The sequence below is a fragment of the Hyperolius riggenbachi genome, chromosome 7 (genome assembly GCF_040937935.1).
Source record: "Hyperolius riggenbachi isolate aHypRig1 chromosome 7, aHypRig1.pri, whole genome shotgun sequence".
NCBI classification, from domain to species: Eukaryota; Metazoa; Chordata; class Amphibia; order Anura; family Hyperoliidae; genus Hyperolius; species Hyperolius riggenbachi.
In genome coordinates, this window is record NC_090652.1 from 75,224,159 (window position 1) to 75,246,081 (window position 21,923).

Sequence of the window (21,923 nt, forward strand, 5' to 3'; positions counted from 1 at the left end):
ACACACAAACGCAACGTGTGCACTGTGAATGTAGCACAGACTTAGTATTGCTGTGCATTAGTCTGCGTTATAAAATTTTCTAACGTGCGACTTTAACGTCGCACCGTGAAAGAGGCCTAAAGGTTATTATGCTGATACTTATCTTTTAGGAGCAGAGAGAAATTTCAGTTCAGGTCCGCTTTAAGGCTGGTACACACGTGCAACTATCATTTCTCGTCCAAACTTGGCCTGTTGGACGATAGTTGGGCATGTGTATGCGTTAAAAACGACTAGGCGAGCGACTAGCGGTTTGCCTGATCCAACCAGCGGATTAACTCACTCCACTGGTGGGCTGATATCGTGAAGTTAGCCACTTATGTACAAGTCGTTTGAACTACTTGTACTTGTTTTGAATGTGGCCATATTGTGCAGCCTCTTGTCTGGCGTAGGTGTGCAGTATGCAAATGAGTTGGTCGTTCAGTTGGTTGGTCGACAAAAAATACAAATCAGGCAATCGGTTGGTCGTGCGGTCGGTCATGTCATCGGGTTGGTAGTGAGCCTTTTGTTGGACGTGTGTATGAGCCTTTAAGGCTCGGACACAAGTTAGATAAAAGTCGTTTGAAACGCCCAATGAATTACAGATTTTGCAGATTCAGATGATAATCGTTGTAAAAATGTAGCTAAACGACAACAAGGAGCGACAGATGTTGAGAATTCTGCTGTATCCAACTGGGTGATCAATTTAGATGACTATTGGGAAGATTTCATGCAGTCAGCTGGTGTCTTCAAGTTGTTTAAACGACATTGCTCCAGAGCATGTACATATGACATGGGAGACCAGGGTTCAAATCCTGGCTTAGGGTCAATATCTAATCAGTAAGAAGTCCTTTGGCAAGACTTCCTAACACTGCAGAGTGGCCCCTTGAGCGTGTCCTTAGTGGCTGCAGCTCTGGAGCGCTTTGAGTCCAACAGGAGAAAAGCGCTACACAAATGTTCGGATTATTATTATTATGTCGTGTAAGATGTCACTTTCGATGTGGGCGCAGTTTTGGAACAACCAGGGCCGGATTTACCATAAGGCACTGTAGGCTCATGCCTACAGGCGCTTGATGATAGAAAGGCGGCTCACTCCCCTCCTTGAAAGCCTCCCTCCCTTTCTATGCAGAGTTCTAAGTGGAGCATAAACGAGTAGTTACTCACCTGGCTCTCTGCATTCCACTGACCAGATCTCCCTTCACTTGGGGACACCTCTAGCTACTTAGTAATAGGTAGCCAGAGGTACACTCAGTGGACACCTGTGGCTACCTATGCTGGGCAGAGGAGGTAAGGAAGAAGTGACAGCGGGGACGGCCAGCACATTTCTGATGTGGTTCAGCAGGGGGTTGTAGGTGTGTGGAGGGCGAAGTCTAGGGTGCCAGAATATCTGTGCCTATAGGCTCCTGTGATGTTAATCCGGGCCTGGGAACAACATAATCATTTGGAATATCGGTGTTTATGAATGTCGGTTAAACTAGTACTTTCTTTTTGCTGGGAAATGTGATTTGAGTAACGTTGCTCATTTGTGAGCGCCGACATTTCTATAGCGGTTGTATAGGTCATCTTGTCTGCCGTAATGATTTATCATCTTGATCGTTTTGAATATTGTAACAGATTGTGTAGATGAGCTTTCATGGAAGTGTTAAAATTGGCCAATCAAGACTGGATGTGTGTTCCCACCTTAAAGAGGTGTCGCAACAACATATAGAAGAATGTACTAAATTATTCAAGATACTCAATTTTACATTTCCGGTTTCAGCATCAGAAACACTTCTTATATCTATATATTGCTGTATATTGCTATGTAACACCGCCCTCCTAGTGATACCTAGACTAAGCTATGATGTCAGTAAACTTTCTCCTCCCAGTGCATTCTGAATGACTAAGTGTTGTTTCGGCTCACTTTGGAACAACAAACAAACATTCAGCAGTGATGCACCTTTCCAGCAGTAAAGATATCTTCCCCAATGATACATTTCAGAATATAAATCAGGGAGAGGAAAGATTTTACAATGTGCAAACACTAACTAAATCATCTATAAAGTAATGCTATAAAAAATAAGCAATTTTATTGATAAAGTTATATCCAGTAAAGTATGCAACAATAAGAGCCAGTGCACACCTAAAAGCGATAGCATAATCGCAAACGCTCAGCGTTTTTAGAAGTGATTTTTCAAGGCGATTCTACGCATGTGCCTAGCGATTTTCTATTTATACCTAGCGATTTTTAGAGTGTTTTTGTGTAGCTTTTTTTTTTTTTTAAGTACAGTACAACTGCGACTGTAACAAAAACGCTTGGAAAATCGCTCTGATCTAGCGCTTTTCAGAGCGATTTTCCACTGTCTATACTTAACATTGAGGCTAAATCGTCTCAAAAATGATGAAGGACCCGCGTTTTCATTTTGGGAAAAATTATATCGCTCTGGTGTGATCCATCCCATAGAGAAACATTAGCCAAGCGCTTTTGAAAGCGCTCAGAAGGGCGGAGGGAGGCACAGCAAACGCTCACAGAAGCCCTCTAGGGGCTTGATTCACTAAACCGTGATAACTAAAATATCACACCTTATCAAAGATATCACAAGTTATCAACGTTAACACGCCTTATCAGAGTAGCATAGCGAGCGCTACGAACCCGCAGGGGCTCAGGGCAGGACAGGTGCCACTGCCAATTAGCAGGCATAAGTTTTTAGAGCTCGCTATGCGACTCGGATAAGGCGTGTTAACTTTGATAAGGTGTGATATCTTTGATAAGGTGTGATATTTGAGTTATCACGGTTTAGTGAATCAAGCCCCAGGTGTTAATAACACAAATGTGACGATTAACGCCACTACTCAGATGACTGAGCGTTGGTGATCTGCGGAATAATGGTTTTACAGGACCTTACCACAGGAGTTGGCAAGGAACACTCAGGACACCAACAGAACAGACCAGACACAGGGCCCCCAGTGGGGCTGGAAGACACAGACAGATAAATACGGTTCTAACGGTCACCTGAGGAGCAGGTGATTCAGACCTTACTGCAGTCTCAGAGATACAAAAGACACAGCTCTAATGGTCATCTGTGGTGCATGTGATTCAGACCTTACTGCAGTCTCAGAGATACAAATGACACGGCTCTAATGGTCATCTGTGGAGCAGGTGATTCAGACCTTACTGCAGTCTCAGAGATACAAACGACACGGCTCTAATGGTCATCTGTGGAGCAGGTGATTCAGACCTTACTGCAGTCTCAGAGATACAAAAGACACAGCTCTAATGGTCATCTGTGGAGCAGGTGATTCAGACCTTACTGCAGTCTCAGCAACAAGTTCCTTCCGTAGTCTGGACTCTCCACTGGGAGGAGTCAGACAGGGAGAGGGAAGGACAGAACGTGAGTGACACCAGAGAGAGGGTGTCACTAACAGGTCTGGCGTTCTTTAACGATCGGTGTAACACAGAGAGAGTCTGATTACCGGTGAACTGCAGCATCACCGAGAATGCAGAATATACCCGATTATTGGTGATCTGCAGTCTCACCGATAATCAGATATATAAGCTAACCTCTGGTCACCTGAGTAACAAGTGTCTGGTGCAACTGTAATGTTTTGAGGGCTGCACCTCAAGAGCAGGTACAGGGCAGCAAGGAGTACTGCACAGATTCCTTCCACAGGTCTGAGCTCTCCAAAACGGGAGGAGTCAGACTGACAGTGGGAAGGAAAGTCCGAAAGTGACACTCAGGCGCAAGTGTCACTAACGGGACAAGGAACCGCCTCCAATCGTGAGGTCGGTTCTCGAGGTCGGGCAAGCCAAGTCGTAAACACACAGACAGATAAGGTACAAGATCAGCAGACAAAAGGCAGAGTCAAAGTACAGGCAGGGTTCGGCAACGGGGTATCAGATATATCTGGGTACAGAATCAGGAGGCAGAAACAGAGTCTAGGAGCGAGCCGGGGTTCGGCAACGGAGTATCAGAAATAACGAGGTACAAGATCAAAGTTCAGAAGAGTAGTCAAGGCAGGCAAGAAGTCATAACAGATAATCACAATCAAACTAGTACTTTAAGCTATCAACGGAATCTAGCTTAGTGTAGGATTACAGCTCCAGCTGGTCCCGGCACACTAACGGATCTGACTAACGGATCTGGGTGCTCGCAGATATAAAGCAATAAGTACTTTAAACTATCAACAGAATCTGCCTAAGTGTGGATCCCCGGCTCCGGCCGGTTCTAGCACACTTTGGGATCTAACTATGGTCTGAGTACTGACACAAGTGTACACAACGACAGACAAAGACAGAGTGACAAGTCCAGGTTTAAATACTGACAGCAGATTCAAGCAGCCCCGCCCGAGGGGCTGAACCAACCTGCAAGGAAGATTGACAGGTGGAAGTCAGCTGACCACCAAGTCAGCTGAACTGTCTCCTCTGCCCATAAAGGTCCTATAGCTCTATGTAAAGGTCCTTTTGCTCCATGTGCAGGCGTGTGGACCCAAGCTGCTGCAACAGAAATCCCTGTCCCAGCTGAGTCGGGAAGCGACACCCGGGATGGCTTGGCCAGAAAGGTGACATCAGGTGTGAAAGCAGCTGCGCTGCTTTCCACCACAGAGGTAACGTTTAAGATCGTTACAACAAAATGCTTGGATGATTTATTTTATCCTGTCTCTTCAGGGTTAAACTGGATGCTGTACACTCATAGTCCTTCTGCTGAATAGTTGGTGACATTTTGTACAAGCTGTGTATGGAGAATAGGACTGATGCCAAATTAATTCTTTTATGTCAACAAAACCTCTAATTAAGATTTTATGCTGGAGTAAAAATAAAGTACCTAATACAGCCTGATCTCAATGGCTTGGGAACTGAGCAGGATTATCCACCAGGCAACCTAGGCAGGTGCTTGGGGCCTAGTATGTGTCAAGGAGCTCACCTGCCACCTTCTTTGACCTCTCTTTGCTTCAGCTTACCAAAAGGACCACAAGGGGTCCCCAAATTTACTACCTTACCCAGGGCTCCATCACATATTAATCTACCTATGCTTGGGAACCACATTCGTTCATTTTCCTTAATCTCTTGTCTACAAGGGTCGACCTAAGGTCCTGCTCGTGTGTTGGTAGTGATGGTCATGTCTAGGAGATCTCATGGAGAAGCATGTGATCAGTTTGGTCAGGTGACAGATATGTACGTCTCTGATTTGCTAGTCATGATCATGTTATAAAGCAGGCTGTGATCACAGCAAATCAGAGCTTTGCAAATCTTATCAGCTGATCAAACAAATCACATGCTTCTCCATGTGTTCTCCTAGACGTGACCATTGCTATTTGTCGGTATGAGGGGGGCGTGTGAACAGAAATCACTCCAAACAGCTGATGTAACTCTGGGGAGAAGCACTCCCTGGTTGTTGTAGTACCATAAGGGCAATTGTCCCAGGGCCCCCAACTGGCTGCTTCTCTCCCCATCTCTGTCAGTCAGTGGGCCTCTGCAATTCAGCCTTCATCCTTGCGGGGGCGCCTCTCCTCCTTGACCCAGTACATGTTATTATGTAATATTGCGCCGTGGGCCACGGAGGGGGTGCAGCCAGCGATGGATGAAGATGGGAGTGCAGGGAGCCACAGACTGACAGAGGTGTGCACCCGCTGGGGACCCTGGGGGGAATTAGGCATCAGCAAAGTGGCTGCTTTAGGGAGGGGGAGGGGCTAAGGTCTATTGGTGGGATGTGCTGAGGGGTTTGGATTTTTACCTGGGGGCCCCATTGTAGCTGGAACCGGCCCTGTGTAGTACTGCAGCTTGTTCTGCTTTTGATTGAATTTGGGTTATTGAGATTCTCCAGTCACCACACTTCAGCACCCAGAAATGTGGACAGGGTCATGGGGAGTTCACTTATTTGCACTTCACGTTGCGTCTCACGTGAGTCATGGATTGGACAAGGGCCCTGGGGGAGAGGGGGAGGCATTGCCACCCCTCACTTCCAGAACCCCCCTATACTATGGACCAGAGCCCCAACATACCATGGATCATGTGGGCTGGTATAGTTTAGGGTGCGGAGCCCCACGCGGTCCGGGCTCTGCATTCCCTGGCTGATCATTCTGGCATCAGTAGTGTCTGAATCATACCTGAAACAAGAATTAACTTAATTTTTGTCAGAAACAACTGATTTGCTGCATGCTTGTTCAGGGTCTATGGCTAAACGTATTAGAGGCAGAGGATCAGCAAGACAGCCAGGCAATTTGTATTGTTTAAAATTAAATAAACATGTCACCCTCTATATCCCTCTCACTTTAAGCTCCCTTTAAAGAGACACTGAAGTGAAAAAATAATTATGATATAATGAATTGGTTGTGTAGTAGGGATAGTTACTAGAACATTAGTAGCAAAGAAAATATTCTCATATTTTTAATTTCAGTTATATATTCTCTAATATTTGCAGTTCAGCATTCTAAATGATTTCACAGAGCAGGCTGGTTAACTTTTGAACTGCAGGAATAAAAAAAACCAATACAGTTACTGACACTTGAGATAACAAGCTTCAGAAGACAGAGCTCTCTGCGACTTTGAAAGTCGTGGAGCTCAATGGCTTTTTTGCATAAATAACAACTGGAGTTTCTTAAAGGGAACCAAAACTGAGAAGAATATGGAATTTTTGCTTTTAGAATAATACCAGTTGCCTGACTCTCCTGCTGATCCTGTGTCTCTAATACTTTTAGCCACAGCCCCTGAACAAGCATGCAGATCAGGTGCTCTGACTGAAGTCAGGCTGGATTAGCTGCATGCTTGTTTCAGGTGTGTGATTCAGCCACTATTGCAGCCAAAGAGATCAGCAGGACTGCCAGGCAACTGGTATTGTTTAAAATGAAACATCCATATCCCTCTCAGTTTAGCTTCCCTGTACTCGAAACACTATTACTTATGTCTCTGCTCCTAATGTTTTATATCTTAGCTGTACTACATATACAAATCATTATATCATCATTTTTTTTCTCTTCAGTGTAAAGGATGGCTATCAGCGCAGCGGAGTGATGAGTCTGTGCATCCACTACTCCGTTGCTGCATCAGCCTCAGCCGTCACTTGGCATGGCAGTGCAGAGAGTACGTCTGAAGATCTCTGTTTCGCAGGCTTGTGGCTGCAGGCTGAGGCGCCCTCATTGGCTGCCTGCATCTTACGCTGCCCAGGATAACAGAGGACCAGGCTTGTGGGCTCAGTCGCGCACTGATTGGTGGGGCTGTCAGGTTCATTCACAGACACCAGCAGCGAAGAGGCGGCAGCATCCATACGAGGTATTTATCAGCTTGAGTTTACTTTTGCTGCGTCCGTCTTCTGTGGGAGCGGGGATGGAGGACGCCAGGCTGGGCAACACCTGGATGCCCCCCTCTCCTATAGACCACCACCTGCCAGAGGTGATGCCTCATCTGTGTTGGTGAAACTCAAAGGCGAAACCTCTTTTTCTGTATGAAATGTGCAGTGCGCTCTCTGCAGCTCGGATGGTGGTGTGATGTGCTTAAGGTTACCGAGTTACGGTGGCTGTGCATCGGCAGGTGTGGGGTTAATAGCCACCAGATTCGTGCGCGATTGACGAGCTGGGAGATGTTCATTCATTAAAGCGAAGACGCGCGGGGACCGGAGGAGAGTGATCACAATCCTAGCGCTGGGGAGGTGAACTTCATCCGAGGTCTGCAGGTATTCCCAGCCAACACGGGATTCTGAGGCAACACGGGATTACTCATGAGGTAAATGTGTCAGGGGATGACTTCCTGAAACTGCAACGATGAGATGATGCTGTCATTGCTCCCTGGCTGCTTAATGCACACCTGAAGTAATGCACGTTACCTGGCAACCCTGCTGATCTATTTGTCTGCAGTAGTGTCTGAATCACACCTGAAACAAGCATGCAGCTAATCTTGTCATATCTGTCAATATTGTCAGAAACACCTGATCTGCTGCATGCTTGTTCAGGGTCTGTGGCTGAAAGTATTAGAGGCAGAGGGTCGGCAGGACAGCCAGGTAACTGGTATTGCTTAAAAGGAAATAAAATATGACAGCTTTCTTATACCTCTCGCTTCAGGTTCCCTTCAAAGCACGCCTGACGTAAGAGGGATATGGAGGCTGACATATTTATTTGCTTTATAACAATGCACACTGCCTGACTGTCTTGCTAATTCTATGATATTTATATTTTTATCCATAGACCTTGAACAAGCATGCAGATCTGATGTTTCTGACTGAAGTCTGACTAGATTAGCTGCATGCTTGTTTCAGGTGTGTGATTCAGACACTATTGCAGCCAAGAGATCAACTGAATTGCCACACAAATGGTATTGTTTAAAAGGAAATAAGTATGGCAGCCTCCATAACCTCACTTCAGACATCCTTTAATGCAATTGTTTATTGACTTAGTTTACATTTATTGTTAAATGCTTTTACTGTCGAATAATATCTGTAAGATCTGTCTATCTGTCTATCTGTCTGTCTGTCTGTCTATCTCCAGAGTAGGTAAAGCCTAATACACACCTACAATTTTGATTGGCCAATGATTGGACAATTTCCAGTCACCATGTAGTATGAGGGTAACAGATATTGAATACTATGAGTAGATTGTGTAGGTAAACTCTTATATTACATGGAGGTGGTGTTATGCGACCTTAACGTCGTATCAAACACAACGTCGCACTGTGAAAGAGGCCTACAGGGGCAGCATGTTTGTGTACGGTGTTTACCCTAACAGCATACAGTCAGAGTAGGAGGAAGAGCAAGAGGAGAGCGAGGTGAAGAGGTCATCATTGGGGAAAAGCAGCTTGTTGTGCTGTGTGAGGAGTCTGACAGTAAGTGAGGAGAGGGGGGGGGGGGGGGGGAGGCAGGAGGGCAGCAGTGTTTCATTTGACTTGCATAGCATATGGGAAGAGGTGGCATTGCTGTCCTGACTATGGAGGAATCGAGGATGGCTGACTGGCTGAGGGTTAGCAGCCAGCCAGTGTGCTATTGTGTTGAGCTGCAGCATGTCATGTGAGAACATTAAATGAAGCAGAGTAAATTGCCAAATCGGAGGAAGGTGGATAGGGAGGGGGATGGGGGGGGGGCATCCTCACAAGTTTGCCTCAGGCAGAAAAAGTCTAGAACCGGCCCGGGCCCCAGGTAAGTTAATTTGGGCATTTTCCTGTCCTGCTCTGGGTCCCTTTAAATCAGGGGTCTCAAACTCAATTTACCCGGGGGCCGCAGGAGGCAAAGTCAGGATGAGGCTGGGCCGCATAAGGGAGTTCACGTGTCCCCGCCGCAAAACGAGGGCTGCAGAGCCCCCAAATCGCCCCGGGGGGCAATCCGCCGGCATTTCCTGGAAGGGGCAGAGCTTTCAGCTTCAGCTCTGCTCCTCCTGACGTCAATCGCGGCGGATCGCCGCCTCTGCCTGCCTCTGCCAGTTTCAGGAGGGGGGACCCCACATAATTATTAAAAAAAAATTCCCACACTCTAAACATAAAAAAAAAAAGGGAAAATAGGAAAAAATGCCAGGAATCTTCATACAGCCATATTGCGGCTGTATAGCGATCCCTGGCCAAAGCGCTGCGGCTGCGTATGGACCCCCTGGAAACCCTGTCAGGAAATGTATTGCTCTTTCTTTTGATACATGTAAAATTACACTACCGTTAGGCTTGCTACTAAAAGTGACATTTACCGCATTTAAAAGTATACTATTTTCCTTCGAAACTTTAAAATTGATTTTCTCAAAAACTATAAGGTCTTTTTGAAAAATTGTTTTTTCCTCTTATTTCTAATGATCTCCTTAACATATCCTGCAAATTTAGGGTTTCTAGCATTTAAGGTGGATTTGCTATTAACCATTAAAGTAGGCAGGTTTTTAAATGTGTATTTTTTCCTTTGCAACTTTAAAATCGATTTTCTCAAAAACTATAAGGCCGATTTGAAAATTTTTTTTTTCCTCTTGTAGCCACTGAGGGCCCCTACAAGCTCTGGGGCCCTGGGGCCACAAAATATTGTATCGAGGGCCGCAAACGGCCCGCGGGCCGCGAGTTTGAGACCCCTGCTTTAAATGCTATGAGCAGATCGTGTAGGTAAACTCTTATACTACAAGGAGGAATCTGATCCAATGATGTATTTGGGATTTTTTTCTGATTACCCAGTTGTGCATGCTTAATCTAATAAAGTTATAAGCCTGGTACACACCTTCAATTATGATTGGCCAATCACGGACCACTTTTACCACCTCCATGTAGTATGAGGGTAACGGATATTGAATACTATGAGCAAACTGTGCAGGTAAACCCTTAGGCCTGGAACCCACTACAAAACGCTATCGCTAATCACAGTCGCTAGCGTTTTGTATAAGCAGTTTGTAAGCGATTGATGAGCATTTTAGGGAGCGATTTTAAAAAGTGTATCAATTTGCCAGCGCTTGTGTAGCGATTAGCATTTTAAAGTCTGATTGGTCCTTTCAATTAATTTTGTTACAGTGTGTAGCAACTTAAAAACGCTAGCAAAATCGCTCTGTGCAGGTTTTGATGAGCGATTACGCCAGCGATTATATATTTTACATTGAAATGCTAACAAAATGCTACATGTCCTGTGTTTGCGATTTTGCTACTCGCAATCGCTTCTGTGGAATTTGCACCATCCATTTACATTAGCAGAGCGTTTAGGGAAATCGCTAGCGATTTATCACGCTCCCTACACGCTCAAGAAATCGCTCTAGTGGGTTCCAGCCCTCATACTATATAAAGGTGGTAAAATTGGTCAGTGATTGACCAATTATAATTGAAGTATGCACCAGGCTTTACAGTCAGATCAGGGCTATTTGTGGCCAGCTTGATGCTCTAGGCCAGGGCTTTTCAACCTGTGGTACGCGTGCCACCAGTGGTACTTTGCTGTTGGCCAGGTGGTACACACCAGGTTTGTCTGCCCCTAAATTGCCCACCCGTGGCTTGTTTTGCTCCCTTTTCGCTCACTCCTCGCTGTGCTGCCCGTGGCATACTTCAGACCTCAGATCAACGGAGAAGAAACCAGACATCACTGGCTACTTCCTGTATTAGACATATACGCGCCGTCACTGTGCACCGTTTGCCTGGCTGTCTCTTTACCGCAGTCATGTTACCGCTCTGAACTATACCACAGGGCAGCACAGAGGGGAGCAAGGGAGGGGGAGCCGAATTTTGTGGTAAGTCACTGCCCAGCTCTCTGGTGGTGGTGGGAGGCTACCTATATTTCTCAGGATCCTAAAGAGGCTTCCCACTTCCTCCTCAGTAGAAGGGATCCAGCGCTGGGACCCCCTGAACAGCTCCTTGTTGACGTTTGCACATGCGCAAAAGCGGCACTGGAAACGGCCAAGTCCGACCGGGTCCGTTCTACTGCGCAGACACACTGGTGGTACTTGAAGATTTTCTGGCAATAAAAGTGGTACAATTAGTGAAAAAGTTGAAAATCCCTGCTCTAGGCAAAGCAAGTACCCTCACCACCATTGCTACTAAAAGCCTGGTACACACTTTCAATTATGGTTGGCCAATCACTGACCAATTTTAACACCTCCATGAAGTATGAGCATCAACAGATACTGTATACTATGAGCAGAGTGTATAGGTAAACCCTCGTACTACATGGAGGTGGTAAAATTGGTCAGTGATTGACCAATCATAGTTGAAAGTGTGTACCAGGCATAAACCTGGTACACAAATCCAATTTTGATTTGTCAACCACTGACCAATTTTACCACCTGCATGTAGCATGAGGGTCAACAGGTTTTTTAATATAATGAACAGACTGTGTATGTAGGCTCTCATATGAAATGGAAGTGGTAAAATTGGCCAATTAAAATTGGATGAGTGTATCTGGCTTAACCATTTCAGCCGCCCAGACGTGATCCTCACCTCCAGGCGGCTGCTCTGCTGCGGTGCCGCGCTTTGGCACGCTCCCGCGCGCGCCCCCTGTGCCCCCGTGCTGTCCCCCGGTAGCCCTGGGATCAGTGAACGGGAACATGGTTCCCGATCACCGATCCGTGTCCCCAGCAGAAAAACCGAAGCGCTCTTACTAGAGGCATCAGTCTTTCTGCAAATAAAATTTTCTGCGTCCTTGTGCTTCCGGTTAGCGAGAAGCACAAGAAGAAAACAAAACTCAAGGTGGCCATCTTGTGGCCAAATAGTAAAACTACATCTACATATTTTTTACATTACAATTTACACATATAATAACATTAAAAATTAACTGTTTATTTCCCACACCAAAATATTACCCAAATAAAATTTTTATTGTAAAAAAAAAAAATTACAATTAAAAAACAACAACAACAACATAAATAGTTACCTAAGGGTCTGACCTTTTTAAATATGCATTTGAAGGGGGTATACTACGAACATTTTTTAAATTATAAGCTTGTAAATAGTGATGGACGCAAAATGGAAAAAATGAACCTTTATTTCCAAATAAAATATTGGCGCCATACATTGTGATAGGGACAAAATTTGAATGGTGTCATAACCGGGCAAATAAAATACGTAGGTTTTAATTATGGTAGCGTGGATTATTTTAAAGCCATAATGGCTAAAAACTGAGAAATAATGACTTTTTTTCCATTTTTTTTTCTTATTAATAAATCCTGTTAAAATGCATTTATAAAAAAAATCATTCTTAGCAAAATGTACCACCCAAAGAAAGCCTAATTAGTGGCGGACAAAAACAAGATATAGATCCATAAATTGTGATAAATAGTGATAAAGTTATTGGCAAATGAATGGGAGGTGAAAATTGCGCTGATGCATAAGGTGAAAAATCCCCGCGGGCTGAAATTGTTAAGCTACTGCACTGATAGATAGTCCATCTATTCACTCAGTGGTGTAACTAAGGAGCTTGGGGCCCCAGAGTGAGTTTTACATGGGTCCCCAACAGGGCCAGCCCTAGACTTTTTGCCCCCTGAGGCAAAATTAGAAAAAATCGCCGCCGCCGCCCCCCCCCAGCAGTGGGTGGGTGGGGGGCCGCCGAGCTGGAGGGGTAGCGGGCAGAAAGGGGGTATTGGGCCTAGCGGTGGGGTCGGACCCCCCCTCCCTCACCTGGGTCCCCCGATCTGCGCTCCTCCTCCAGCGTTAAGTACCAGCGTGCGTATGATTAAGAGGCAACGGGCGGGGGAATCACTCACCTCTTCCGCGTTCCATCGTGCGCACCACTGACGTCACTTCCTGCAACGCCGTCCACTTACAATACAGTGGGCGGCGTTGCCGGAAGTGACGTCAGTGGAGCACACGATGGAACGCGGAAGTGGTGAGTGATTCCCCCGCCCGTTGCCTCTTAATCATATGCACGCTGGTACTTAACGCTGGAGGAGGAGCGCAGATCGGGGGACCCAGGCGAGGGAGGGGGGGGGTCCGACCCCCCTCCCCACCGCTAGTCCCAATACCCCCTTTCTGCAAGCTACCCCTCCAGCTCGGCGGGCGGCCCCCAGCATCCATGGACAGGCGGGTGCAGCCCCCCCAGATCTGCCGCCTGAGGCAAATGTTTCACCCCGCTAGTTAAGGATTACTACTATACAATGCACATATATGAATATTCATTACCAGCAGAGCACCAATGAAAAGCTAATAAGATGGATGAAGGAGGGCCCGTAGTGAGCCCCTCTGGTCCAGGGGCCCCTGTGCGGTCGCAACCTCTGCATCACCTATTGCTTTGCCACTGCATTCACTTATTGAAAGTTTCCTAATCTGTGCAGAAGCGACAGAGCTTGGATCCTGATTGGTGGCCGTGAGAAACTTTCGAGAAAGTGTGATAACAGCTGTATAAATGCTGAAAGAACTGCTGCAATAATCCTAGCTTTAGAAAACATGATCATAGCACAGCTCTACCTTCCTGAATTGTGTCATGAGAAATGAATTGGCTCATTAATAATGCTTTCCATTCCATTTGTATGCTAACTGGGGGATGCTGTTTTAGGGCTGGTGCACACCAGAGCAGTTAGTTTTTTCTACAAACACAAACTTGGGGGCTGCAGCATTTTTTAGATTTCTGAGGCATTTCTGCCTCAATGTTAAAGTATAGGAAAGTGGCAAACAGCTCTGAAAAACGCCAGATCAGAGCAGTTTTCCAGGCGTTTTTGTTACAGAAGCTGTTCAGTAACAGCTTTACTGTAACAAAATATGAAATCTGCTACCCAAAAACGCTCCAAAAACCGCTAGGCATGTTTAGAAAACCGTACACTGTAGAAAAGCACAACCACTCGGCACTCAGTAGGATGTGTGAGGGATCTGGAGTCTATGTCTGCATCTGTAGCTTTAAGGTATAATCTTCACCCGGATAGCACCTGCATTGCGGCTCACAAAGTGAGCTAAAGGACGTGCAACCGATATATGGCAAGTGGAAAACAACTGGAGAATATACTGCACATGGAGGCAGATCGGGCACTTGTCACTTTAAATGATTTTCTCTTCATGCCACAAATAATGCATTAACATCTGTTACATAAAGGTAAATCAAACCTGGGTAGATGATGGTGCTGGGGTGCTCAGGGCTTGAGTGACCAGGGGGTGAATGGACGGCACTACAGCCGTTTCACGCCGTACCGGCACTTGTTCACGTGCTTGTGTCCTGCTTATGCGTTTTGCCAAAATCGCCGGCACAACGCTCAGATGTGAACGGGGCCTGAACATGCCTAGAATAGCTCTGAAAATCTGCTTCAAATCTAGCGTTCTGCGTATCTGCTAGAGGTTTTTGGTGTACACTGGCCCTTAGAGGTTAACAAATTACTGGTGAGTGGATGCAGCATACCTCGTGTTTGCATCGTCCTTACATCACAGTCACATCTCATCCTTCCCATCGTGTAACTGTCAGCTGTGATAATAATACATATAAAGCACAGTGTGCTTGGCAGGGTGCCGCGGTGCCCTAGGTAACTGCTTTTCTTGCCTGAGTCCTGAGCTTAGAGTCAGCGTGATGGCAAAGAATCTCACACTCTCAGGAGGAGGACAACACTGGGGCCTCCAGGGTTCCTTTTTTAGTGTGTTTTAAAGAAAACCTAAGTGGAATGATTCATGTAAGACAATGTTATCTTTAAAATGGTTTGAATGTAGCAGCAGCGTGTGTACAGAGCATGTAGCAGCAGCATGTGTATAGAGAATGGAGCAGCAGCGTGTGTACAGAGCATGTAGCAGCAGCATGTGTACAGAGCATGGAGCAGCAGCGTGTGTATAGAGCGTGGAGCAGCAGTGTGTGTACAGAGCATGGAGCAGCAGCAGTGTGCACAGAGCATGGAGCAGAAGTGTGTGTACAGAGCATGAAGCAACAGCATGTGTACAGAGCATGAAGCAGCAGCATGTGTACAGAGCATGGAGCAGCAGCGTGTGTACAGAGCATGGAGCAGCAGCGTGTGTACAGAGCATGGAGCAGCAGCGTGTGTACAGAGCATGGAGCAGCAGCGTGTGTACAGAGCATGGAGCAGCAGCGTGTGTACAGAGCATGGAGCAGTAGCGTGTGTACAGATCATGAAGCAGCAGCGTGTGTACAGAGCATGGAGCAGCAGCTTGTGTATAGAGCATGGAGTAGCAGCATGGGTACTGAGCATAGAGCAGCAGCTTGTGTACAGAGCATGGAGCAGCAGCGTTTGTATAGAGAATGGAGCAGAAGCATGTGTACAGAGCATGGAGTGAGCAGCATCGTGTGTACAGAGAATGGAGCAGCAGCGTGTGTACAGAGCATGGAGCAGCAGCGTGTCAACAGAGCATGGAGCAGCAGCGTGTCAACAGAGCATAAAGCAGCAGCTTGTGGACGGAGTATGGAGCAGCAGCGTGTGTACAGTGCATGGAGCAGCAGCATGTGTACTGAGCATGAAGCAGCAGCTTGAGTACAGAGCATGGAGCAGCAGTGTGTACAGAGCATGGAGCAGCAGTGTGTGTACAGAACATGGAGCAGCAGCGTGTGTACAGAGCATGTAGCAGCAGCGTGTGTACAGAGCATGGAGCAGCAGCGTGTGTACAGAGCATGGAGCAGCAGTGTGTGTACAGAACATGGAGCAGAAGCGTGTGTACTGAACATCGTGTGTACAGAGTATGGACCAGCAGCGTGTGTACAGAGCATGGAGCAGCAGCGTGTGTACAGAGCATGGAGCAGCAGCGTGTGTACAGACTATGGAGCAGCAGTGTGTGTACAGAACATGGAGCAGAAGCGTGTGTACTGAGCATGGAGCAGCAGTGTGTGTACAGAGAATGGAGCAGCAGCCTGTGTACAGAGCATGGAGCAGCATCCTGTGTACAGAGCATGGAGTAGCAGCGTGTGTACTGAGCATGGAGCAGCAGAATGTGTACAGAGCATGGAGCAGCTCTGGTGACAGAGCATGGAACAGCAGTGTGTGTACTGAGCATGGAGCAGCAACGTGTGTACAGAGCATGGAGCAGCAGCATGTGTACAGAGCATGGAGCAGCAGCGTGTGTACAGAGCATGAAGAAGCAGCCTGTGTACAAAACATGGAGCAGAAGCGTGTGTACTGAACATGGAGCAGCAGCGTGTGTACAGAGAATGGAGCAGCAGCGTGTGTACAGGGCATGGAGCAGCAGCGTGTGTACAGGGCATGGAGCAGCAGCGTGTGTACAGGGCATGGAGCAGCAGCGTGTGTACAGAGCATGGAGCAGCAGCGTGTGTACAGATCATGGAGCAGCAGCGTGTGTACAGAGTATGGGGCAGCAGTGTGTGTACAGAACATGGAGCAGAAGCGTGTGTACAGAGCATGGAGCAGCAGCGTGTGTACAGAGCATGTAGCAGCAGCATGTGTACAGAGCATGGAGCAGCAGCGTGTGTACAGAGCATGGAGCAGCAGTGTGTGTACAGAACATGGAGCAGAAGCGTGTGTACTGAACATCGTGTGTACAGAGTATGGACCAGCAGCGTGTGTACAGAGCATGGAGCAGCAGCGTGTGTACAGAGCATGGAGCAGCAGCGTGTGTACAGACTATGGAGCAGCAGTGTGTGTACAGAACATGGAGCAGAAGCGTGTGTACTGAGCATGGAGCAGCAGTGTGTGTACAGAGAATGGAGCAGCAGCCTGTGTACAGAGCATGGAGCAGCATCCTGTGTACAGAGCATGGAGTAGCAGCGTGTGTACTGAGCATGGAGCAGCAGAATGTGTACAGAGCATGGAGCAGCTCTGGTGACAGAGCATGGAACAGCAGTGTGTGTACTGAGCATGGAGCAGCAACGTGTGTACAGAGCATGGAGCAGCAGCATGTGTACAGAGCATGGAGCAGCAGCGTGTGTACAGAGCATGAAGCAGCAGCCTGTGTACAAAACATGGAGCAGAAGCGTGTGTACTGAACATGGAGCAGCAGCGTGTGTACAGAGAATGGAGCAGCAGCGTGTGTACAGGGCATGGAGCAGCAGCGTGTGTACAGGGCATGGAGCAGCAGCGTGTGTACAGAGCATGGAGCAGCAGCGTGTGTACAGATCATGGAGCAGCAGCGTGTGTACAGAGTATGGGGCAGCAGTGTGTGTACAGAACATGGAGCAGAAGCGTGTGTACAGAGCATGGAGCAGCAGCGTGTGTACTGAACATGGAGCAGCAGCGTGTGTACAGAGCATGGAGCAGCAGCGTGTGTACAGAGCATGGAGCAGCAGCATGTGTACAGAGCATGGAGCAGCAGCGTGTGTACAGAGCATGGAGCAGCAGCGTGTGTACAGAGCATGGAGCAGTAGCGTGTGTACAGATCATGAAGCAGCAGCGTGTGTACAGAGCATGGAGCAGCAGCTTGTGTATAGAGCATGGAGTAGCAGCATGGGTACTGAGCATAGAGCAGCAGCTTGTGTACAGAGCATGGAGCAGCAGCGTTTGTATAGAGAATGGAGCAGAAGCATGTGTACAGAGCATGGAGTGAGCAGCATCGTGTGTACAGAGAATGGAGCAGCAGCGTGTGTACAGAGCATGGAGCAGCAGCGTGTCAACAGAGCATGGAGCAGCAGCGTGTCAACAGAGCATAAAGCAGCAGCTTGTGGACGGAGTATGGAGCAGCAGCGTGTGTACAGTGCATGGAGCAGCAGCATGTGTACTGAGCATGAAGCAGCAGCTTGAGTACAGAGCATGGAGCAGCAGTGTGTACAGAGCATGGAGCAGCAGTGTGTGTACAGAACATGGAGCAGCAGCGTGTGTACAGAGCATGTAGCAGCAGCATGTGTACAGAGCATGGAGCAGCAGCGTGTGTACAGAGCATGGAGCAGCAGTGTGTGTACAGAACATGGAGCAGAAGCGTGTGTACTGAACATCGTGTGTACAGAGTATGGACCAGCAGCGTGTGTACAGAGCATGGAGCAGCAGCGTGTGTACAGAGCATGGAGCAGCAGCGTGTGTACAGACTATGGAGCAGCAGTGTGTGTACAGAACATGGAGCAGAAGCGTGTGTACTGAGCATGGAGCAGCAGTGTGTGTACAGAGAATGGAGCAGCAGCCTGTGTACAGAGCATGGAGCAGCATCCTGTGTACAGAGCATGGAGTAGCAGCGTGTGTACTGAGCATGGAGCAGCAGAATGTGTACAGAGCATGGAGCAGCTCTGGTGACAGAGCATGGAACAGCAGTGTGTGTACTGAGCATGGAGCAGCAACGTGTGTACAGAGCATGGAGCAGCAGCATGTGTACAGAGCATGGAGCAGCAGCGTGTGTACAGAGCATGAAGAAGCAGCCTGTGTACAAAACATGGAGCAGAAGCGTGTGTACTGAACATGGAGCAGCAGCGTGTGTACAGAGAATGGAGCAGCAGCGTGTGTACAGGGCATGGAGCAGCAGCGTGTGTACAGGGCATGGAGCAGCAGCGTGTGTACAGGGCATGGAGCAGCAGCGTGTGTACAGAGCATGGAGCAGCAGCGTGTGTACAGATCATGGAGCAGCAGCGTGTGTACAGAGTATGGGGCAGCAGTGTGTGTACAGAACATGGAGCAGAAGCGTGTGTACAGAGCATGGAGCAGCAGCGTGTGTACAGAGCATGTAGCAGCAGCATGTGTACAGAGCATGGAGCAGCAGCGTGTGTACAGAGCATGGAGCAGCAGTGTGTGTACAGAACATGGAGCAGAAGCGTGTGTACTGAACATCGTGTGTACAGAGTATGGACCAGCAGCGTGTGTACAGAGCATGGAGCAGCAGCGTGTGTACAGAGCATGGAGCAGCAGCGTGTGTACAGACTATGGAGCAGCAGTGTGTGTACAGAACATGGAGCAGAAGCGTGTGTACTGAGCATGGAGCAGCAGTGTGTGTACAGAGAATGGAGCAGCAGCCTGTGTACAGAGCATGGAGCAGCATCCTGTGTACAGAGCATGGAGTAGCAGCGTGTGTACTGAGCATGGAGCAGCAGAATGTGTACAGAGCATGGAGCAGCTCTGGTGACAGAGCATGGAACAGCAGTGTGTGTACTGAGCATGGAGCAGCAACGTGTGTACAGAGCATGGAGCAGCAGCATGTGTACAGAGCATGGAGCAGCAGCGTGTGTACAGAGCATGAAGCAGCAGCCTGTGTACAAAACATGGAGCAGAAGCGTGTGTACTGAACATGGAGCAGCAGCGTGTGTACAGAGAATGGAGCAGCAGCGTGTGTACAGGGCATGGAGCAGCAGCGTGTGTACAGGGCATGGAGCAGCAGCGTGTGTACAAGGCATGGAGCAGCAGCGTGTGTACAGAGCATGGAGCAGCAGCGTGTGTACAGATCATGGAGCAGCAGCGTGTGTACAGAGTATGGGGCAGCAGTGTGTGTACAGAACATGGAGCAGAAGCGTGTGTACAGAGCATGGAGCAGCAGCGTGTGTACTGAACATGGAGCAGCAGCGTGTGTACAGAGCATGGAGCAGCAGCTTGTGTACTGAACTTGGAGCAGCAGCATGTGTACTGAGCATAGAGCAGCAGCGTGTGTACAGAGAATGGAGCAGAAGCGTGTGTACAGAGAATGGAGCAGAAGCGTGTGTACAGAGCATGGAGCAGCATCGTGTGTACAGAGAATGAAGCAGCAGCGTGTGTACAAAGCATGGAGCAGCAGCGTGTCAACAGAGCATGGAGCAGCAGCGTGTCAACAGAGCATGGAGCAGCAGCTTGTGGACAGAGCATGGAGCAGCAGCTTGTGGACAGAGCATGGAGCAGCAGTGTGTGTACAGAGCATGGAGCAGCAGTGTCTGTACAAAACATGGAGCAGAAGCGTGTGTACTGAACATGGAGCAGCAGTGTGTGTAAAGAGCATGGAGCAGCAGCGTGTGTACAGAGAATGGAGCAGAAGCGTGAGTAAAGAGCATGGAGCAGCAGCGTGTGTACAGACTATGGAGCAGCAGTTTGTGTACAGAACATGGAGCAGAAGCGTGTGTACAGAGCATGGAGCAGCAGCCTTTGTACAGAGCATGGAGTAGCAGCGTGTGTACTGAGCATGGAGCAGCAGCGTGTGTACAGAGCATGGAGCAGCTCTGGTGACAGAGCATGAAGCAGCAGCATATTTACAGAGAATGGAGCAGCAAAGTTTGTACAGAGCATGGAGCAGCTCTGGTGACAGAACATGGAACAGCAGCGTGTGTACTGAGCATGGAGCAGCAGCGTATGTACAGAGCATGGAGCAGCAGCATGTGTACAGAGCATGGAGCAGCAGTGTGTACAGAGCATGGAGCAGCAGCGTGTTTACAGAGTATGGAGCAGCAGCGTGTTTACAGAGTATGGAGCAGCAGCATGTGTACTGAACATGGAGCAGCAGCGTGTGTACAGAGCATGGAGCAGCAGCGTGTGTACAGAGCATGGAGCAGCAGTGTGTGTACAGGGCATGGTGCAGCATAGTGTGTACAGAGCATGGAGCAGCAGCGTGTGTACAGAGCATGGAGCAGCACCGTGTGTACAGAGTATGGAGCAGCAGTGTGTGTACAGAACATAGAGCAGAAGCGTGCGTACAGAGCATGGAGCAGAAGCGTGTGTACTGAGCATGGAGCAGCAGTGTGTGTACAGAGAATGGAGCAGCAGCGTGTACAGAGCATGGAGCAGCAGCCTGTGTAGAGCATGGAGTAGCAGCGTGTGTACTGAGCATGGAGCAGCAGCGTGTGTACAGAGCATGGAGCAGCTCTGGTGACAGAGCATGGAGCAGCAGCATATGTACAGAGAATGGAGCAGCAACGTTTGTACAGAGCATGGAGCAGCTCTGGTGTAGGAGTATGGAGCAGCAGCGTGTGTACAGAACATGAAGCAGAAGCGTGTGTACAGAACATGGAGCAGCAGCATGTGTACAGAGCATGGAGCAGCAGCATGTGTACAGAGCATGGAGCAGCAGCCTGTGTACAGAGCATGGAGCAGCAGCGTATGGAGCAGTATGGAGTATGGAGCAGCAGTGTGTGTACAGAACATGGAGCAGCAGCGTGTGTACAGAGCATGGAGCAGCAGCGTGTGTACAGAGCATAGAGCAGCAGCCTGTGTACAGAGCATGGAGCAGCAGCCTGTGTACAGAGCATGGAGCAGCAGCCTGTGTACAGAGCATGGAGCAGCAGCCTGTGTACAGAGCATGGAGCAGCAGCCTGTGTACAGAGCATGGAGCAGCAGCCTGTGTACAGAGCAATGTAGCAGCTCTGGTGGCAGAGCACAGAGCCAAGTATTAGCACAGCCCTGTGCCCATGCTGTGTGCTAGAAAGTCGAGATCTTGCAGAAGGCTTCACTTCCCCCTTCATTACGCATGTCAGCTGTCTTCATTATTATCTGTAATCACTGAATATGCTGCAGAGGCCAGTGGATACAGATAACAATGTTTATAATCAGCTGACTTCTGTAGTGATAAGAGAAGCACTGAGGGAGGACTGGACAGATAAACCAGCTGAATACTTCCTGGTCTCAGACCTATCATGTGATAGCCCTCTTAAATCCAATCACCTCTATTTCTCATGTGTGTCTTGCTCTCCCTAATGTCATTCTCACCCTTTCTGCCTGGTATATCCTCTCTCCCCTTTACCCAGTTTCTCCTCCACAGTGCAATATGTCTA

General features: G+C 48.2%; 1 protein-coding gene across 3 annotated transcripts in view; it reads left to right on the plus strand.

The window, feature by feature from the left end:
* The first annotated feature begins 4,484 nt into the window (after nucleotides 1-4,484).
* LOC137525557 (melanin-concentrating hormone receptor 1-like) overlaps nucleotides 4,485-21,923 on the plus strand; it is a 122,457-nt gene continuing 105,018 nt past the window's right edge. The window contains exon 1 of one of the 3 annotated variants that reach the window (XM_068246689.1): nucleotides 4,485-4,599. Coding sequence is in view for 1 of the 3 variants with exons in the window: in XM_068246688.1 (XP_068102789.1) it covers nucleotides 7,058-7,261 (204 nt within the window). In the remaining 2 variants the exon portion in view is untranslated. Of the gene's footprint in view, nucleotides 4,600-7,008; nucleotides 7,262-7,690; nucleotides 7,712-21,923 lie in introns of those variants that run through there. The other 2 variants (XM_068246688.1, XM_068246691.1) reach the window with 2 other exon arrangements.